The sequence below is a fragment of the Lissotriton vulgaris genome, chromosome 11 (genome assembly GCF_964263255.1).
Source record: "Lissotriton vulgaris chromosome 11, aLisVul1.2, whole genome shotgun sequence".
Classification (NCBI taxonomy): Eukaryota; Metazoa; Chordata; class Amphibia; order Caudata; family Salamandridae; genus Lissotriton; species Lissotriton vulgaris.
In genome coordinates this window covers 855,927,194-855,944,784 of record NC_141699.1, presented here as the reverse complement: position 1 = coordinate 855,944,784, position 17,591 = coordinate 855,927,194, and the positions used below count along the sequence as shown (strand labels likewise).

The following is a 17,591-nucleotide window of genomic DNA, read 5'->3' as shown; positions in this document are numbered from 1 at the left end:
GGGAACATGGCACACAGTACTCGTGGGGGCACCCTTTCCGCCTCATCTTTCGCTGGAACGGAACTCTGCACCAGCTCCGGTCCCTCCAGGATATTTGCGGGGTGCTGGGAATCACTGCATCGGACACGGACACCCCGGCGCCTCGTCGCAGGCGGAGCACGCGGGATGGCTGGCAGCTAGTCGGGGGAACGGCGATTCCCGCCGCCCGCGAGACCCGACTCGCCTACAATCAGGGCAGAAATGTCCAGCGCCATACAGGAGGCTTCCAGGACTACGGCGAATGGCGATGTGGCCTTGACGGCCTGAACATGCTCCGGGGGAGCCTGCAGTAGCCTATCTTCATCGCAGGTGCGGGGGTTCCGGGGGTGGGGGGTGGCGGGGGCGCTGGAGGTGGTGGCTGGACGTCCAATTGAACGACTTTCCACGGCCTTGTCCGTTGAGGACCAGACTGGGACAATGAAGTACTCTGCTTGGTTTGGGATGAGGGGGGTGGGCAGGGGAGTTGAATGGGTGAGTTTGGGGTTTGAGGCGTTCACTAGGCAGCGGGGGAGAGAGGGGTTCCAGGGAGGGGGTCCTCACAGTTGGGGGGTTTGGGGGCTCGGGGACTGTACTGTGCTATGAGGTGGTTTACTATCACTGTGTGCTGTGGCCGCACGTTGATGCCTTTGAGTTTCGCCCGGCGGACCGTGTCCGCCTTAAAGAGCGATGCTGGTATTCCCCTCACTGATGGCCCTTAAGATTGTTACCCTGAATGTGAAGGGGCTGAATAACCCGGTTAAACGGAAGGCTGTACTGTCCCTCCTGGAAGAGTCACAGGCAGACATCTGTCTTCTACAGGAGACTCATCTTCTAGCTAAAGACTGTCACAGGCTACGGACCCCAAAGTTCCCCACGCAGCTTTTCTCTTCCTGCGCTTCCAAAACAGCAGGTGTAGCACTCATGATACTCTAGGAGGTTCAAAGGGGAGGCAATGCAAAAGGTTGCGGAACAAAAGGGGAGGCTTCTGGCGTATAGAGTCAGGGTGGGGGGTCTAGTGTTGACTGGCGGCTCCATATATAGCCCCAACGAACATCAGGATCAGTTTCTGCACAGGGCACTGGAAGACGTGACATCCACTCCTGACAGACACATCGTGATTGGGGGGGACTTGAATATGGTATTTGATGCGTCCCTGGACAGGTCGGTGCAAAGGCGCCTACAATCGGGAGAGCTCTCGGGCTCGGTTCGTTCCCGTTTGGAGGATCTTGATATGCACGACATGTGGCGCCGCCTCCACCCTGCGACCCGCGCCTATTCCTACTATTCACACGCCCACAAATCCTATGCAAGATTGGACCATCTCCTGGTGACGGGCCCGATGTACGAGCTGGCCTCGGCCGCCGACATAGGGGTCCTGTCTCTCTCAGATCATGCCCCAGTGGAGGGCACTTTCCGGCTACCTCCGGTGTCTCCCTCACGAGGGGTCTGGCGTCTCAGGGACACTCTGCTGCACAAACAATCCGTGGTGAAACATATCCGCGAGTCCATAGAGGAATATAAGCGTAATAATGACAATGATGACACCACCCGCGCGACGCAATGGGCCGCCTTGAAGGCAGTGCTCCGCGGCGAGTTTATTGCTAACTCCTCGGCAGAGAATAAAGACCGTCAGCTTAAAAAGGACGAACTTACACGCCAGGTGAGGGAGCTAGAACAGGTGCATCAACGGACAGGAGCCCCTCGAGTCTGGAGGCAACTTAAGGCCGCCAGAAAGCTCCTGTCCGCGCTCGACACGACAGAGCGGAGTACGCTGTACTTCGCCTGAAACACAAATACCACACTGGCGGAGACAGGTGTGGCCGGCTTCTTGCGCATAAACTCTGTGTACAACACCAGCAGCATCGGGTGAAAGAGCTGGCGGCCCCCACTGGAGGGTCAGTCACGGAGGATGGCCAGATTGCGGACGTTTTCCGTGGTTACTACGCTGATCTCTACGCCGGTGTCCCCCCCTCAGCGCGAGCCGAGACTGACTATTTGGAGTCGGTGTCGCTCCCGTCCCTTACGCCGGACCAGGCCCAATATCTTGAGCGGGAGATCCGGATTGAGGAGGTGGTTACGGCTATCTCCCGACTCAAACACGGGAAAGCCCCGGGGCCCGACGGTTTTATCCCTCTCTTTTACAAGACCTTTTGCCAGGACCTTGCACCACTGTTGACGCGCCTGTTTAATTCGTTCTCTGAACCGGGCGCTATCCCTCCGGAGTTCCTTCAGGCGACGGGGTCGGTGATCCCTAAACCGGGCAAGGACCGGACTGAATGCGGATCCTACCGGCCGATTTCACTTTTGAATTCAGACCTGAAGATCTTCACCAGTATTCTAGTGGCACGTCTGGCACTCCACCTCCCGGGTATGGTTGACCCGGATCAGGCCGGGTTTGTCCCGGGCCGGCAGACTGTCGATAATACTAAAAGGGTGACCCACATACTGGGGAAGGCCTCACGAATACCCGGGGAACGCATGCTCCTTTCCATTGACGCGGAGAAGGCGTTCAATAGAGTGCATTGGCCTTACTTGGAGAAGGTATTGAGTAAATTTGGCATAGGAGAGAGGTTTAGGCACCTGGTATTCAACTGCTACCGATTCCCGTCCGCGGTGTTGAGGGTGAACGGTTGCAGCTCCCGGCAATTTGCGATAGAGAGGGGCACCAGACAGGGGTGCCCACTGTCGCCACTGCTTTTCGCTCTTTATATGGAGCCGTTCGCACAAAGAGTTCGCCAGAACCCCAATGTCACAGGCGTCCGCATGGGGGAATTCCACCACACCCTTAGTCTTTACGCGGACGACGTGATATTGACGCTCGACGACCCTGGGAGGTCGTTGCCTGCTTGTATTGAAGAGCTGGAAACCTTCGCGACTAGCGGGTTTCAAGGTAAACCTTGGGAAATCGGCGGCCCTCGACATCTCGCTGTCCGGCGCCACCAGGGCTGACTTACAGAGGCTATTTCCGCTGAGCTGGTCTAAAGACAAAGTACCCTATTTGGGGATTCTCCTAGCACCCTCTCTTCCGGCTATGGTCGCGGCCAACTATACGGCCTTAAGTAAGAAGATCAAGGAGGAACCGGCCCGTTGGGGCAAGGGCACGTTGTCGTTGCTGGGCAGGGTTGCCGCGGTGAAAATGACCCTTCTACCGCAAGTCCTGTATCTCTTTCGGGCCCTCCCGTTGCAACCCCCCAAGGGATGGCTCGGACAGACTCAGTCTGATATAACACGCTTTGTGTGGCAGGGTCGCAAACCTAAGCTCAAGAGAGCCATAGCCACGCTAGCGCCTGAGTCTGGTGGCCTTGGTATACCGGACTTGCACAAGTATTTCCAAGCTGCTCAACTGCGCAACCTAGTAGAGTGGAGCCGGTGGGAATCAGGTAAACACTGGTTGTTTCAGGACCAGGCGGTGGCGGGCAGGACGCTGCAGGAAGTGCCCTTCCTGCGGAGGGCCCACCGCCCCCCCAACCTCTATGCGTCCTTCATCACGCGGGTCCCGCTCCGGATGTGGGACTCCGTGTCCACCAAACACGACTTTACCACCTTTCCTTCTCCTTTTACTCCAATAATCGGAAACCCGGACTTTAGCCCGGGTATGGAACCGGGAGCCTTTGAGCTCTGGCGGGCGGCCCGTTGCTCCGCCCTATTCCACATAAATGGCCCGGAGGGTGCCGTCTCCTTCCAGGATCTACGGCGGGACTTCGGTCTGCCCGAGACGGAGCGCATGAGATACATGCAGGCGCGCCACTGGGCGCTCCAGCCGCAGGTACGAGCCTCGGCGGACCGGAAACTCACGGCATATGAGCGTTGGTTGGTGACTCGCTCCTCGGACGCCAAGCTTATCTCTGACCTTTATAAATTGTTGCAACCTCCCCCCTTTCACATCTACAATCCCGGGAGAGAACGTTGGGAGCTGGGGCGATCGCTGAGCCACACTGACTGGGACCACATCTCCTACCGGGCACGACACTCTGCTTACCACACTGGGCTTACAAAGACTTTCACGAAAATTTCCACTTACTGGTATCGCACCCCCGAGAAACTTCACGAAATGAACCACTCAATACCCAAGACCTGCTGGCGAGACTGCGGACAGGCTGGCACACTCACTCATATACTATGGGAATGTCCCCTACTGACTCCTTACTGGGAGGAGGTGCTGAACGAGGTTGACCAATGCTTTGAGATTGAATTACCCCGCTTTCCTGCCTATGTTCTACTTGGCTTGCCAAATGATTTGATGTACCGACTAAGAGCTAAGAAGGGTAGGCAGATAGCGATCGCCCTGGGATCGGCAATACAGAATATACTCATTCACTGGCGCACTACCACGCCTCCTACTGTTGTTGGTTGGCTACATAGATTGTGGCATGTCTTAGGCATGGAAAAGATGTCCCTGGTGGTAGCGGGGGAGGTGGACACATTTGAGGAGCTGTGGTCACCATTTCACACACTGTTAAGGTCAGAATTCAAAGAAATTACTTGCCCTAGATATCTCAGATTGCTACGGCTGACGCCTCCGCCAGACCCGCCCATCTGAGTTGCCCGAGTAGTTAGCTAGAGGGGGGGACGGTTGACTACGCTGCCATAGTGAAAAGAAGGAAGTTTGATAGCACAGTACTGGGGGCGGGGGGGGGGGAGTCAGGAGGGTTGGGGGGGGCAGTTGGTTGGGGGGGGGGGTTTGTTTTTCTTTCTCCTTTTGGTTTGTCCCCGTCTTCAGGTGCACTGGCCATGCGACTCTGGAACAGGATGTGCCCATCACACTGCACAAATGGATTTCATGTCTATGTTGAACTGTATACACTATTTCGCGGGGGGCACCTGTGGTTACTTGTTTGTAATGTTGTCCTTTTTCTTTCAATGCTGCAATAAAATACTTTAAATCTAAAAGGAAGTTAAGAAGGCAAGATTATCCCTCTCTACTGGCAAGGGTCATAGGAAAGATAGACTTCCTAACCTAATGGATAGTACATTGTTTAAGGGATTTACAGACCCCTGGGCTTATCTGCTTATTCACTGAGTTGCTGACTGGGGCATTGCCACAAGTGTCTTGTCTAGGGAGCATCTCATTTTTTAACTGAGGGTAGGAGAGTTAGCTGTGAGGTTCTTATAGACTTATGCTTGAGAAATTGGATTACAAAAACTTTATTAAAGATAGCACCCACCAAACTGCAAAGCATTATAGTTAATTCTGCCTATCGAGGCAGGTTTCATTCTTGGGTGACTATTAGCAGCATATATTGATTGCTTTTTGAAGGCGATAAATTATACATAAACTGCAAATCCCCATTTAAATCGGACATTACTAGATGGAGAGTAATCACACAATCTGGTGCCCTGGTTATTTTAGTTTCAGGTCCCAGTAATGAACTATATTTAACAGCTCAGTCAAAAGGGGGGGGGGGGGGGGGGGGGTCGGGGGTACCCTCTGATTGTGCCCTGAATGGGAAGCTGATGGGCACCTTTGCATCTTTTGTAAAAATATGAGTAATCGATACTAAAAGAAAATATATCATATTAAACAAATTACTAACTATGACTGTCATAGATTATAACCATTAATTTTAGTACTATGTGCTAGTGAAGGACCTTTTGGGATCATTCGCGGAAAAAAAGAGTTTGAAATGTTTAACCCATACTATTTTTGCTATGCAAAAACAGATTATAGAGTTAAGAGTTTGTCCAGTGATAAATCTGCAGAGTATGATGGTTATTTCAATTGAATGAAGTTTGTATTGAATATTTAGCACCAATTGTGTTTTTGGAACCTTCACAAAGACGGTGGGTGCACCAGGCTCACATAACAGAATGAATATGGTACTTCACAAAAAGTGGAAATCCTCTTGAGTGAATGACTTAACATTTGATGTCACTCTAACGTAAGGACATCAAGCTATTTGCTAAGAAGCTAACTCACTGAGTAGCACTACTAACTCAGAAGTCTCGCTTCCAAATGCCAGCATGGTTATGTGCCAGGGCGGAGGACAATGGATCACATCAACCACACAATAATAATATTTATTCTGCAATGCTACCTCTATCCTATGGCCATGCTCCTCCTTGACCAGAAAAAGGCATTCAACATTATTTCTTTTCTGTATTTGTGGAAGCTTTGTCCCCACTTCTGGATAAGATCTCAATGTATTAGTCAGATTTGGTCAGCTGTAATCTAGCCCCAAAGTTAAAAGGTGCGTGATGGCAAGAATAGCAACCTATCGCCACAACACAAGAGGAGTGCCCACTTCATCTGTTATTCACACCGAGCTTGGAACTTCTTATTGCTCACATTCATCTTCACATGTGGATCACCCTTCATTGTACTTTATGTTCGCACTAATATCATGGCTTATATGGATAATATTTATATTTACCTTACAACCCCCTCACAATGCTTTTCAGCTGACAAATACTTGTAAGAGAATTTGGGGGAGGATCTTGTAAAATACTCAATATGGGGGAAGCACCTGGTGACAGAGATGAAGAGTCTGATTTACAGTTTGGCAGATGGATTACTCCGTCATAAACCTGACGTATACACGTTTCGTCTTATTACAAGTATATTATATCCAATGGCACTTGTGATAAAGCGAGCAGGATATCACTCACCTTTCTGCAGGATACCCATCCACCGAAGTCTAAATCAGACCATAAGTATCTAGGTCATGATATACATGGGCTGACCTCATAAACTGCACTTTATTCATATACATGCATATTTTGAGAACCTTTGCTAAAGAAATGTAGATCTGCGATTAACAGGTGGAAGAGGCAACATGACCAAGAAGATCATTCTAAATAAACTTTTATATGTTTTTCACTTGGTACTCAAATAGAATTAGATCAGCTATCTCAAACTTCAATGTATATTAAGATACATCAAGTTCCCATTAGTTAAAGGGGAGTGGACTCTCCCGTAATTTAAGTTCCATTTCTAGGCTTATGTAGCAATATGATCGACTTAAAACAATTGTAAATGAATGGACCCTCCATTTTTGACTGTATTTGATGGATCTCAGCATACATGCATAACTCCAACTATTCAAAATGTCAATGTCTTCTATTCTCACAATCAAGATATTTGCTTTAAACTTTTCTGTGGGATATAGAGTGATGGTGACAAGAGGTGCCGAACCCTTGAAGACGTTGCTCAATTCACTTGATGCATAAAGTATTTTAACTGCTAACATACATGCCAACATTTAAAAACATTATATGTTGTAAGGTATACCCAACTTAGGCAGCATAATTCCAATGGAGGGCCGATGCTCTCTACCTTCATGGTTGCAACCAAAATGTTGACGAAATACATATGTTCACCTATGAAAGGTTTTCCTTTCACATAAGAACTTTTAATTAATTTGATTCCATTGCTATTATAGGGGGTGTATAAATATTGTCAGTATGTGGAAAGAGCTCAATTCCCAAGATGCTCAAGCATTGGGGGAAAGCTTTCAAAGATTTTGTGTTTTTCTATTCGCTATGAAAATGTATTAATTTTACCTCTTGAACTTTGGGTAGACCAGCAGATGCATAATAATTGGCTACAATACAGGCTCGCAGCTTGTCCATCATTCTTCTGGCATCGAGCAGGCGCTGAAAAATAAAATTGATGTACATTAGAGCCCGAAATTACAAGTGTGACATCATCCAGTGTAGCCTTGTTTCCATTCAGTAATAATGGGAGGCAAGGACAACCCTATACACCTAAAGAACCTAGGTCATCACGATGGGCTCATTTTGTAGTTACAGGGTTAATACTCATAGTACCCAAACTACCAAAGAAATTAACAGAACAAAGATCAACTTGCCAATGTAATGGCATTTTAATGCACATGTGAATCAGAAGAACAGCACATAAGGTGGTCAGTGCCCCGGTGATCACTCAATGTAAACAGTGTAGATGAATGCGGGTGTGCATAGACAAAAGTTAACAACTTCATAAACAATCAATGGCTTGGTATGCAGATACAGGTATGCCAAACAGTTTCTCATATTTCTGAGTAAACAACAGTGTGCTTGCTGTAGTGTCGAATTTCCAACCTTGTGTCTCAGTTATAAGAAAATCATCAGGACAAGACAGTGTGAAGCACCTAGAGGTTCTAAAGTAATACGAAATTGAGGGGAATGATTACGAAATGCAAGTGTCATAAATACCTTTATTTGATTTGTTAAAATTGTAAAAGGGTGCAACTTACAACCATGTGATAAACATCAACATATTGAATCAGCGTAAAACAGCATAAAACATGCCCCCGTGTCCTGGGCGACTTTGCATAGATATACATGATAAGTAAAAATAGGGAGAGCGTTTTTAAATATACAAAGATAAAAAGAAACAGGGGGAGCACTTTTATAAGGCGATGGCCCTCTCATTAAAAGATTGGGGCCAGCAAATGACTCTTATAACAGGGGGTGCTGCACACAAGGGCTTATACGAAATGATTACGAAATGCATTAAAAAGATGTCGCTTGAAAAGCCACTCAGCCAGGGAAAAGGAACAGGACTTCCAGTGACAATTGGAGCAAGGGAGGACCTGGTATCCAAATTACAAGTGGTTCAAAATACGGCTGCGCGTCTTGCCCTCAACAAACCAGCACGGACCCCCACCTTACCTCTGTTGTGCCCCTGGACTACAGTGCGCATGGGCATCATCTCCATCCTCAGATTTTTTTTCGCCATTGTGGAAGAGATGGAGTCCAATACAATACTTGATGACCATGCTTACAAACAATTCTGACTACTACAGCTGCGACAGGCACCGGGGAGGATGGGCGGGCGATATGAATGTTAGCGGCCCTACATGCCAAGAACAGATGCATTCTGGTAAGTAGCATATTCCGTTCGAGGCATGTGGGCCGCTAAATTCATATCTTGTGCATAGAATAAATAGCAGTTTCTCCCTTAGCGGTGGTTGCCCGAGCCAGCTGCAGCAGCCTGAAAGAGGGACTTAAGAACAGCCTGTCCTACAGCAGTTTGCTGCTTGGAATGTACATCAACACAGTAGTGGTTGGTGAATGTATGTATGTTATTCCATGTGGCTGCTCTACATATGTCCTCTAATGGAATGTTACCCAGGAAAGCCATGGATGCCCCTAGCTTGCGTGTGGAATGCGCTCTTGGGGGGACTGTTAGTGTGCGTTTAGCCTTCTGATAACAAATCTGAATACACTTAACAATCCATCTGGCTATACCTGATTTGGAAATGGGTTTGCCCTTGTGCTGTGGTGAAAAAGCAACAAAGAGTTGTTTAGTCTTCCTGAAATCCTTCGTCCTGTCTATATAGTACAGGAGAGCTCGATTGACGTCTAATGTGTGCAGTGATCTTTCTGCTACTGAGTCTGGATTAGGGAAGAAAACTGGCAGTTCAATAGTTTGATTAATGTGGAGCTGAGAAACTACCTTGGGCATGAATTTAGGGTTAGTGCGTAGCACCACCCTATTTGCGTGAACCTGTATAAAAGGTTCTTGAATGGTTAGGGCTTGCAGCTCGCTAACCCGTCTCAGCGACGTGATCGCTATTAAGAAGGCAACCTTCCAAGTTAGGAACTGTATCTCGCAAGAGTGGAGAGGTTCGAAAGGAGGTCCCATCAGTCTGGTCAAAACTATATTAAGATTCCAGACCGGTGAAGGTGGTCTTCTGGGTGGAATGACTCGTTTAAGTCCCTCCATAAAAGCCTTTATGGCTGGCACTCGGAACAGTGAAAGGTGTTGCCTGTTCTGTAAGTAAGCCGCTATTGCCGCCAAATGAATACGTATAGAACTATATGCCAGATTGCATCTGTATAAATGTAACCGGTAACAAATAATGTTGTGTGTTGATGCATCCAGCGGGTTTATGTTATGGTTGGAATAGTAAATGACAAAACGTTTCCATTTGGCAGCCTAGCAGGCCCTAGTGGTAGGCCGTCTTGCCTCCTTGATGATGTCCATACGGTATTCACCTGTTACAACGCATTTTTTACAACGCACTACCACTACAACGCAGGCATTAACACGCATACCATTACAACGCATAGCGCTGGGGGGCGCTCTAGGATAAGAGGTAAGTTTAATTTACTATCCAACACCTTCCCTAGGGTCCACGGGGACTGGAGTTAGAATAGTAAATTATACTTACCACTATCCAGCACCCCAAAGCGCTATGCGTTGTAGTGGTATGCGTTGTGAATACCGCGTTGTAATGGTATGCGGAGTAAAAGTATGCGTTGTAACGTCATACATCCTGTCCATACAATCAGGAGGCAGATTCAGATACCCAAATTCTATGACTTCAGGAGCCATATCGCAAGGATTAACTGTTGCGGATCTGGGTGCTGAACTTCGCCATGGCTCTGGGTGAGAAGACTGGGTGTAAGAAGCGGTCTTTGATGAGGCACCACGGAAAGTTCTAGGAACGTGGTGTACCACGCTTGCCTCGCCCAAGTTGGAGCAACCAGGATGAGAGTTATCGAGTGCTGTCTGAGTTTCCGTGCCAACAGAGGTATGAGCGGGCCGGAGGAAAAGCGTACACAAATCTGGCTGACCAGTTCATCCATATCGCATTGCCCTGAGATTGCGGGTGTGGGAACCTGGCGGTGAAGTTTGGGCATTTTGCGTTCTCGTTTGTAGCGAACAGGTCGATGTCTGGATGTCCCCACTGCTGGAAGTACGGTTGCAGCACCGAGGGATGAATCTCCCACTCGTGCACCTGATGGCTGTGCCTGCTGAGTAGATCCGCCATCTGGTTGTCCTGGACCGGGAGGTGCTCCGCCATGAGGAAAATGTTCCTCTGAATGGCCCACTTCCACATGCTCTGAGCCAAGTGTGACATCTGTGGAGAGTGAGTACCTCCCTGCTTCTGAATGTAAGACATGGCCGTCATGTTGTCCGTCCGGATCAACACGACCTTGTTGCACAGATGTATCTTGAAAGCCTTCAGTGCCATGAAGATTGCCATCAATTCCAGCAGATTGATGTGCATCTTCTTCTGTTGATCCGACCATAGTCCCTGCACTGTATAGTGAAGGAGATGCGCCCCCCACCCCAGGAGGGATGCGTCCGTCGTGAGCACTATTTGTGGTACAGGCTCTTGGACCGGTCGTCCCTTGCAAAGGTTGCATTGATTCCACCAATGCAGAGAGTTGTACGCACGACTGGTCACCAACACTAGGTCTTTCAATTGTCCTTGAGCCTGATTCCACTGTCGTGCTAAACACTCTTGGAGCGGACGCATGTGCAGTCTCGCGTGCAGGACTATGAAGATGCAGGAGGCCATCATGCCTATCAACTGCAGAAACACTCGCGCCTGTAGTGAGTGTTGTGGCCTGAATTTGTGAATCAGCAGTTGCATGCTGTCGATTCGCACTGAGTTCGCCTGGGCTGTAGCTGTCACAGTGTCCAACGTCGCTCCCAAGTATTGCTGTACTTGAGCGGGCTGAAGATGCGACTTGGGATAGTTCAGAGAAAATCCCAAACTGTGCAGAAGATGAATTGTGCGGGACACGTGGCTGGTGCACTGCTGGGCCGACTTCGCTTGCACAAGCCAGTCGTCCAGGTAAGGGTAGACCTGAATGTGTTGCCTCCGAAGGTGTGCCGCCACGGTCGCCAAGCACTTGGTGAACACTCTGGGAGCAGTGGCCACTCCAAAGGGTAGTACCTTGAACTGGTAATGCCTGTTCTGTATAGTGAACCTGAGGTATTTCCTGTGTGCCTGATGTATGGGTATATGGAAATACGCATCCTTCAGATCCAGAGTTGCCAGGAAATCCCCCTGACTGAGCAATGGCAGGACCTGCTGCAGAGTCAGCATGTGGAAATGTTCTGAAAGGATGTATAGGTTCAAGGGTCTCAGATCCAGAATGGGTCTGAGAGACCCGACCTTCTTTGGGACTAAGAAATAGAGAGACTACACCCCTGTTCCGTGCTCCTCTAGAGGCACCAGTTCTATGGCCCCTTTTTGCAGCATGCTGGCCACTTCTTGCTGTAATAAATGTAAGTGCTCTGCGGACATAGGATGGTGTCTTGGTGGTATGTCGGGTGGAGTGGATGTCAGTTCTAAACAATACCCGAACTGGATAAGTTGCCTCACCCACTGGTCTGTGGTAATGCCTTCCCAGACTGGCAGGAACTGCTGTAGTCGTCCCCCGACCGGTGTTAAATGGTCCGGGGGAAGTGACAAGACTTCACTGTTTGGTATTTGCTGAGGACCTGGTGTTATTATTTCCACGTCCTCTGCCTTTGGTGCTGTTGCACAAGTTACTACTTGTGTAACGATATATCTGTAAGAGACATTAGTTAGTGATAGATTCCTTACCTTAGAATATCCCCAGGCGTCAGACTGGATCAGGAAACTTTTGCGTAGCAGTACCCTTGCGCGTCGGTAGGCGGCGTCTGCGGCTCCGCGTCCGTCGTCGGCGTCGAGGGCGCCGTGATGACGTCGTCGGAGTACTTAGACGCCGCCTCCGCGTGCTGACGTCAGTTCTTAGCCACAGCTTTTCCGCGCCAGAAGCTCAGAGCCATGACAAAAACCAACACTGGTGCCAAGAAACTAGGGCCCTGAAAGGGGATGACCTTAACCCTAGATATCGGTTCGCAGAACGGGGAGGATGGGTGGGTCGGTAAGGAATCTATCACTAACTAATGTCTCTTACAGATATATCGTTACACAAGTAGTAACTTGTGCATCTGAAAGAGACACGTTATTGATAGATTCCTTACCTTAGAATAGATACCCCAGCAATACCATCCCCGTGGTGGTGGGTCTGCGAACCAATAATCACACCAGAAAGTCCTGGAGGACGGAACGGCCAAAGTAGCCGTCCCTCCTGACTTGACTGTCCAGGCAATAGTGTCTTGCAAACGTGTGCAGCGAGGCCCACGTAGCTGCCTGGCAAATGTCCTGCAAGGGCACACCTCGGCCCAAGGCAGTAGTAGTGGCCGTGACTCGAGTGGAATGAGCCCTCAGCCCAGCAGGGGGTTCCTTCTTAGCCAAGGAGTAACACGCCTGGATGCACAAGATAATCCACCGGGAGATGGTCCGCTTGTGCACCGCTTTCCCTTTCTTAGCACCCGCGTACCCAACAAAGAGTTGATCATCCACCCAAATCTGTTGTGTGCAGTTCAGATAAAATGAGAGCGCACGTTTTGGGTCCAGACGGTGGAGCCTCTCCTCCTCTCGCGAGGGGTGCGGAGGCGGAAAGAAGGTGGGCAACGTGATGGATTGCCCAATGTGGAAGGCCGTGACTACCTTGGGGAGGAAGGAGGGCCTTGTCCGCAATACAACCTTGTCCGGATGGACTGAAAGGAAAGGAGGCTTACAAGACAGAGCCTGGAGCTCACTCACTCTCCTCAACCAGGAAGGCAGTCTTCAGAGAAAGAAGGCGAAGAGGACAGTTGTGAAGTGGCTCAAAGGGAGCGCACATCAGAAACGTTAGAACCAGGTTCAAGTCCCACTGAGGCATCATGAAGGGAACAGGAGGAAAGGTATGAGTGATGCCTTTCAGGAATCTGTTTACGATAGGGGACTTGAACAAAGAAGGTTGGTCAGGCAGCCTCAGAAAGGCTGAAAGAGCTGAAAGATAGCCCTTGATAGTGCCCAGAGCAGAGCCCTGCTGGGCAAGAGAGAGAAGAAAGAGGAGAACCTCAGAGAGAGGGGCATTGAGGGGATCCATAGCCTTTGATGTGCACCATGCCACAAATCTGTTCCACCTGCAGGCGTATACCGACTTAGTGGAGGGACGCCTGACTGCCAGAATGATGTTGCAAACTTCAGGAGGCAAGTCAAATGGCCTCAACTGTCGCCGCTCAATCTCCAAGCATGGAGGTGGAGACTGGACAGGTTCGGGTGGAGGACTGTCCCCTGCTGCTGCGACAGAAGGTTCTCCTGAAGAGGCAGACGAACCGGGGGATCGACTGACATACTGAGTAGCTCGGGATACCAGTACCTTCGTGCCCAGTCCGGAGCCACAAGGATGACTTGTGCCCGGTCGCGCTTGATCTTCTTCAGCACTCTGGGCAGAAGTGGTATAGGCGGAAAGGCGTACAACAGACCACAGCTCCTCTCGCGACGAAAAGCGTCGCCGAGCGAGTGCCGCCTTGGAAATTCCAACGCGCAGAACTGATGACATTGCGCGTTCTCTTCGGTGGCGAATAGATCTAACCAAGGTTCTCCCCATCGCAGAAAGAGGCCTTGCGCCACGTCCGAGTTCAGACGCCATTCGTGATCCATCGAGCACCGACGGCTGAGTTCGTCCGCCCTGGCGTTCAGAGAACCTGCCAGGTGTTGAACCACCAGAGTCACGCCCTGATGTTCCAGCCATTGCCAGAGGCGCAGAGCCTCCTGGCAAAGGGTCCACGACTCCACTCCGCCCTGTTTGTTACAGTACCACAGGGCGGTGGTGTTGTCTGAACACTTGCACTGCACTCCCTCGGACAGACGGGAGGAATGCCTTAAGTGCCAGACGAATCGCCCGCAGCTCCAACAGATTGATATGGAGCCGGGACTCCGCCGGAGACCAGAGTCCTCTGATCTCCGCCTCGCCCAAGTGGCCTCCCCAGCCCTGGAGGGACGCGATCGTCACAACTACGCGCTCCGGTATATCCCGAACCCTCTGTTCGGGCGGGTAAACCCGAAACTGCGCCGAGTCGAGAACCGCTCCGATGAAAAGGAGCTTCTGAGAGGGGCACAGGTGTGACGTCGGCACATTGATGGAAAATCCCAGCTGGTGCAGGAGATCCGCCGTAGTCTGGAGGTGGCTGACGACTGTCTGGGGCGAGCCCGCCTTCAACAACCAGTCGTCTAGGTAGGGGAAGACTGAGACCCCTAACCTGCGCAGATGAGCTGCAACCACCGCCATCACCCTCGTGAACACCCGTGGGGCGCTGGTAAGGCCGAAGAGGAGCACGGTAAACTGAAAGTGCTCGAGGCTTACCGTGAACCGCAGGTAACGCCGATGGGCCGGCAGGACGGGGATGTGGAAATATGCGTCCTGCAAGTCCAACGCTACCATCCAGTCTCCTGGGTCTAGGGCAGCCAAGACCTGAGCCAGTGTCAGCATTTTGAACTTCTCCTTCCGGAGGAAGCCGTTGACGTTCCTCAGATCCAAAATAGGGCGTAGGCCCCCTTTGCCCTTCTTGGGTACCAGGAAGTAGTGGGAGTAGCAACCACGTCCTACTTCTGGCCCAGGAACGCGCTCGATGGCCCCCTTGGCCAAGAGGGCCGAAACTTCCTCCTGCAGGAGCCGCAAATGATCCCCCGATACGCGGTGGTGTTGCGGTGGAATGGCTTGAGGGGTCGTCTCGAAGGGGAGGGAGTAGCCCTTTCGGACGATCTGCAGCACCCACCTGTCCGAAGTGACTGTGCGCCAGTGAGAGTGGTGATGGCGAACCCTGCCTCCCACTGGCGTCACATGGGCCGAAAAGCACGGACTAGGAGGGTTTAGAGGTGGATGCCACGGGGGCAGGTGTGGACTGACTCCGCTTGTTCCCCCGACCGCCTCCACGGCGGTTTCCACGTCCGCCGCCGCGCTGGACGACAGTTTGCGGCGAGTGGCTGGCGGCACAAGTGGGGACGCCCCTTCCTTGGCCACGAAAGGAGCGAAAGGCACCCATTTGCTGGCGCGGGGCTGAGAGGCCCCAGGACTTGGCCGTAGCCCTGGAGTCCTTAAAGCGCTCAAGCGCGTGGTCTGCCTTGTCGCCAAAGAGGCGACGGCCATCGAACGGCATGTCCATGAGGGTGTTTTGGACGTCTGCCGAAAAGTTGGCGGATCTCAGCCAGGCGTGGCGTCATACCGCCACCGTCGTAGCCATCGCTCTGCCCAGCGAGTAGTATCCAGTCCACACCTGATTGAATACTTGGCTGCGTCCCGGCCCTCCACAAGGGCTTGGCCGAGTTTGGCCCGTACCTCCAACGGGCACTCTGGCAGCACTTCCGCCACCATCTCCCACAGAGAGTGGGTGTAGCGCCCCAAGAGGCATGCGGTGTTGGAAGACCGCAGTCCCAAGCTAAGGGACGAGAAGATCTTCTTACCATAGTTCTCGTCCCTCTTGGACTCCCTGTCCGGCGGGGCCGTCGGGAAGGCGGTCTGGGAGTTAGAGGCCTGGATGACCAGACTCTCGGGGGTGGGGTGGGAGGACAGGAAAAATGGGTCGCCCGGAGCCGGGCGGTGGCGTCTGGCAACGTTCCTATCTACAGGCGAACCTGTAGCGGGCCTGGATCAAGTGCCCAAAAGAACGTCCGTCAAGGCCTCATTAAACGGCAGCAGAGGCTACATGGAGCATGACTGCGGCTTAAGGACCTCAGTGAGGAGGTTAGTCCTCACGGCCGCGAAGGGGAGCTCAAGGCCCAAGGCCTTGTCAGCCCTCATCAACACCACACCATAGGTAGCTCCTTCCTCCAAAGCCACGGTAGGAGGAGAGATAAATCCCTCATCTCCTGAGATTTAGGGTCGTAATTGAATGAGGTCGGTTCATAGAAACTAAAACCTCCAAACGGCGTCGAGATCGGCGCCGATAGGCGTCGTCCCGACGTCGGAACCGATTGAAAGGAGGCATCGGGGACGGCGCCGCCCGAGGACGACGCCGGAGGGGACACCACACGGACCAACGCCGGGGGGGTCGTAAGGTCCACCAGTGACGATCCATCGCCCGAGGAAGGTCCAGCGGCGCCCTGCGTGCCGGGCCCGAAGGCGCCAACGACGCCGGGGCCGCTGTACCCTGCGGCGCCGGGCCCGAGGGCACCGGCGGTGTCGGGATCGTGGGGCCCTGCGGCGCCGGGCCCGAAGGCTTCGGCGGCGTCGGGCCGAAGCACCCGACGGCGTCTGGGTCGAAGCCCCCGACCCACTAGGGCCCCCAGACGGGTTCGCTGGGCCCGAAGGCGCCGCGGAACCCGTCGGAGGAGAAAGGGACCTCATGGCCATGAGGAAACGCTCAATCTCCACCGGCGTCGCGTTTAGCCCAGGGACCGGGGGGTATGGGGCCGAACGCGGCGCCCGCGACTCCCGAGGAGCCGCGTGGGCGGTGTCACCCGAACCCCCGGCCGCATCGTGCGAGCGTCGGGGGGAGTCAGAAGAGCGATGATGTCTCTTCGACTTCTTATGCTTCTTACCTGACGACTTGGACCCGGAGGAGTGGTGCCGACTCCCGGAGCTGTGACGGCTCCGTCCCCGCGACCTGTCCCTCGACCTCTCGTGGGACCGGGACCTCACACTGCGCGGGGCCGACTGCCGGAGTTCGAGTCGCCTGCGGGACCGCTCCCGCCTGGCCTTCCTCGAAAGGGCCCGACAGTCGGGGCAGGCCTCGTCGTCATGGTCGACGCCCAAACACGTCAGGCACAGGCGGTGGGGATCCGTGACCGACATGGTACGGTCGCACTCGTCGCAATGCTTGAATCCGGGCATCCCTACAGGCACCGGAGTCGTATAGACTTCGAATTGGATCAAACGATCACCAAACGTTAGTCAAAAAGTGACTAGGGAACTGCCCTTTCCAGATCTGCGCTGGCTGGCGCGGAAAAAAGAAGAACTGACGTCAGCACGGGGAGGCGGTGTCTAAGTACTCCGACGACGTCATCACGGCGCCCTCGACGCCGACGACG

The 17,591-nt window shown here is 52.2% G+C and overlaps 1 protein-coding gene across 3 annotated transcripts in view; it reads right to left on the bottom strand.

The window, feature by feature from the left end:
• The window catches only part of YEATS2 (YEATS domain containing 2), a 1,498,478-nt gene that overhangs the window by 1,296,374 nt on the left and 184,513 nt on the right, over positions 1–17,591 (bottom strand). For all 3 annotated transcript variants that reach the window (XM_086943990.1, XM_086943991.1, XM_086943992.1), the window contains exon 4: positions 7,519–7,611. In XM_086943990.1, coding sequence (XP_086800116.1) covers positions 7,519–7,611 — 93 coding nt within the window. The remainder of the gene's footprint in view (positions 1–7,518; positions 7,612–17,591) is intronic.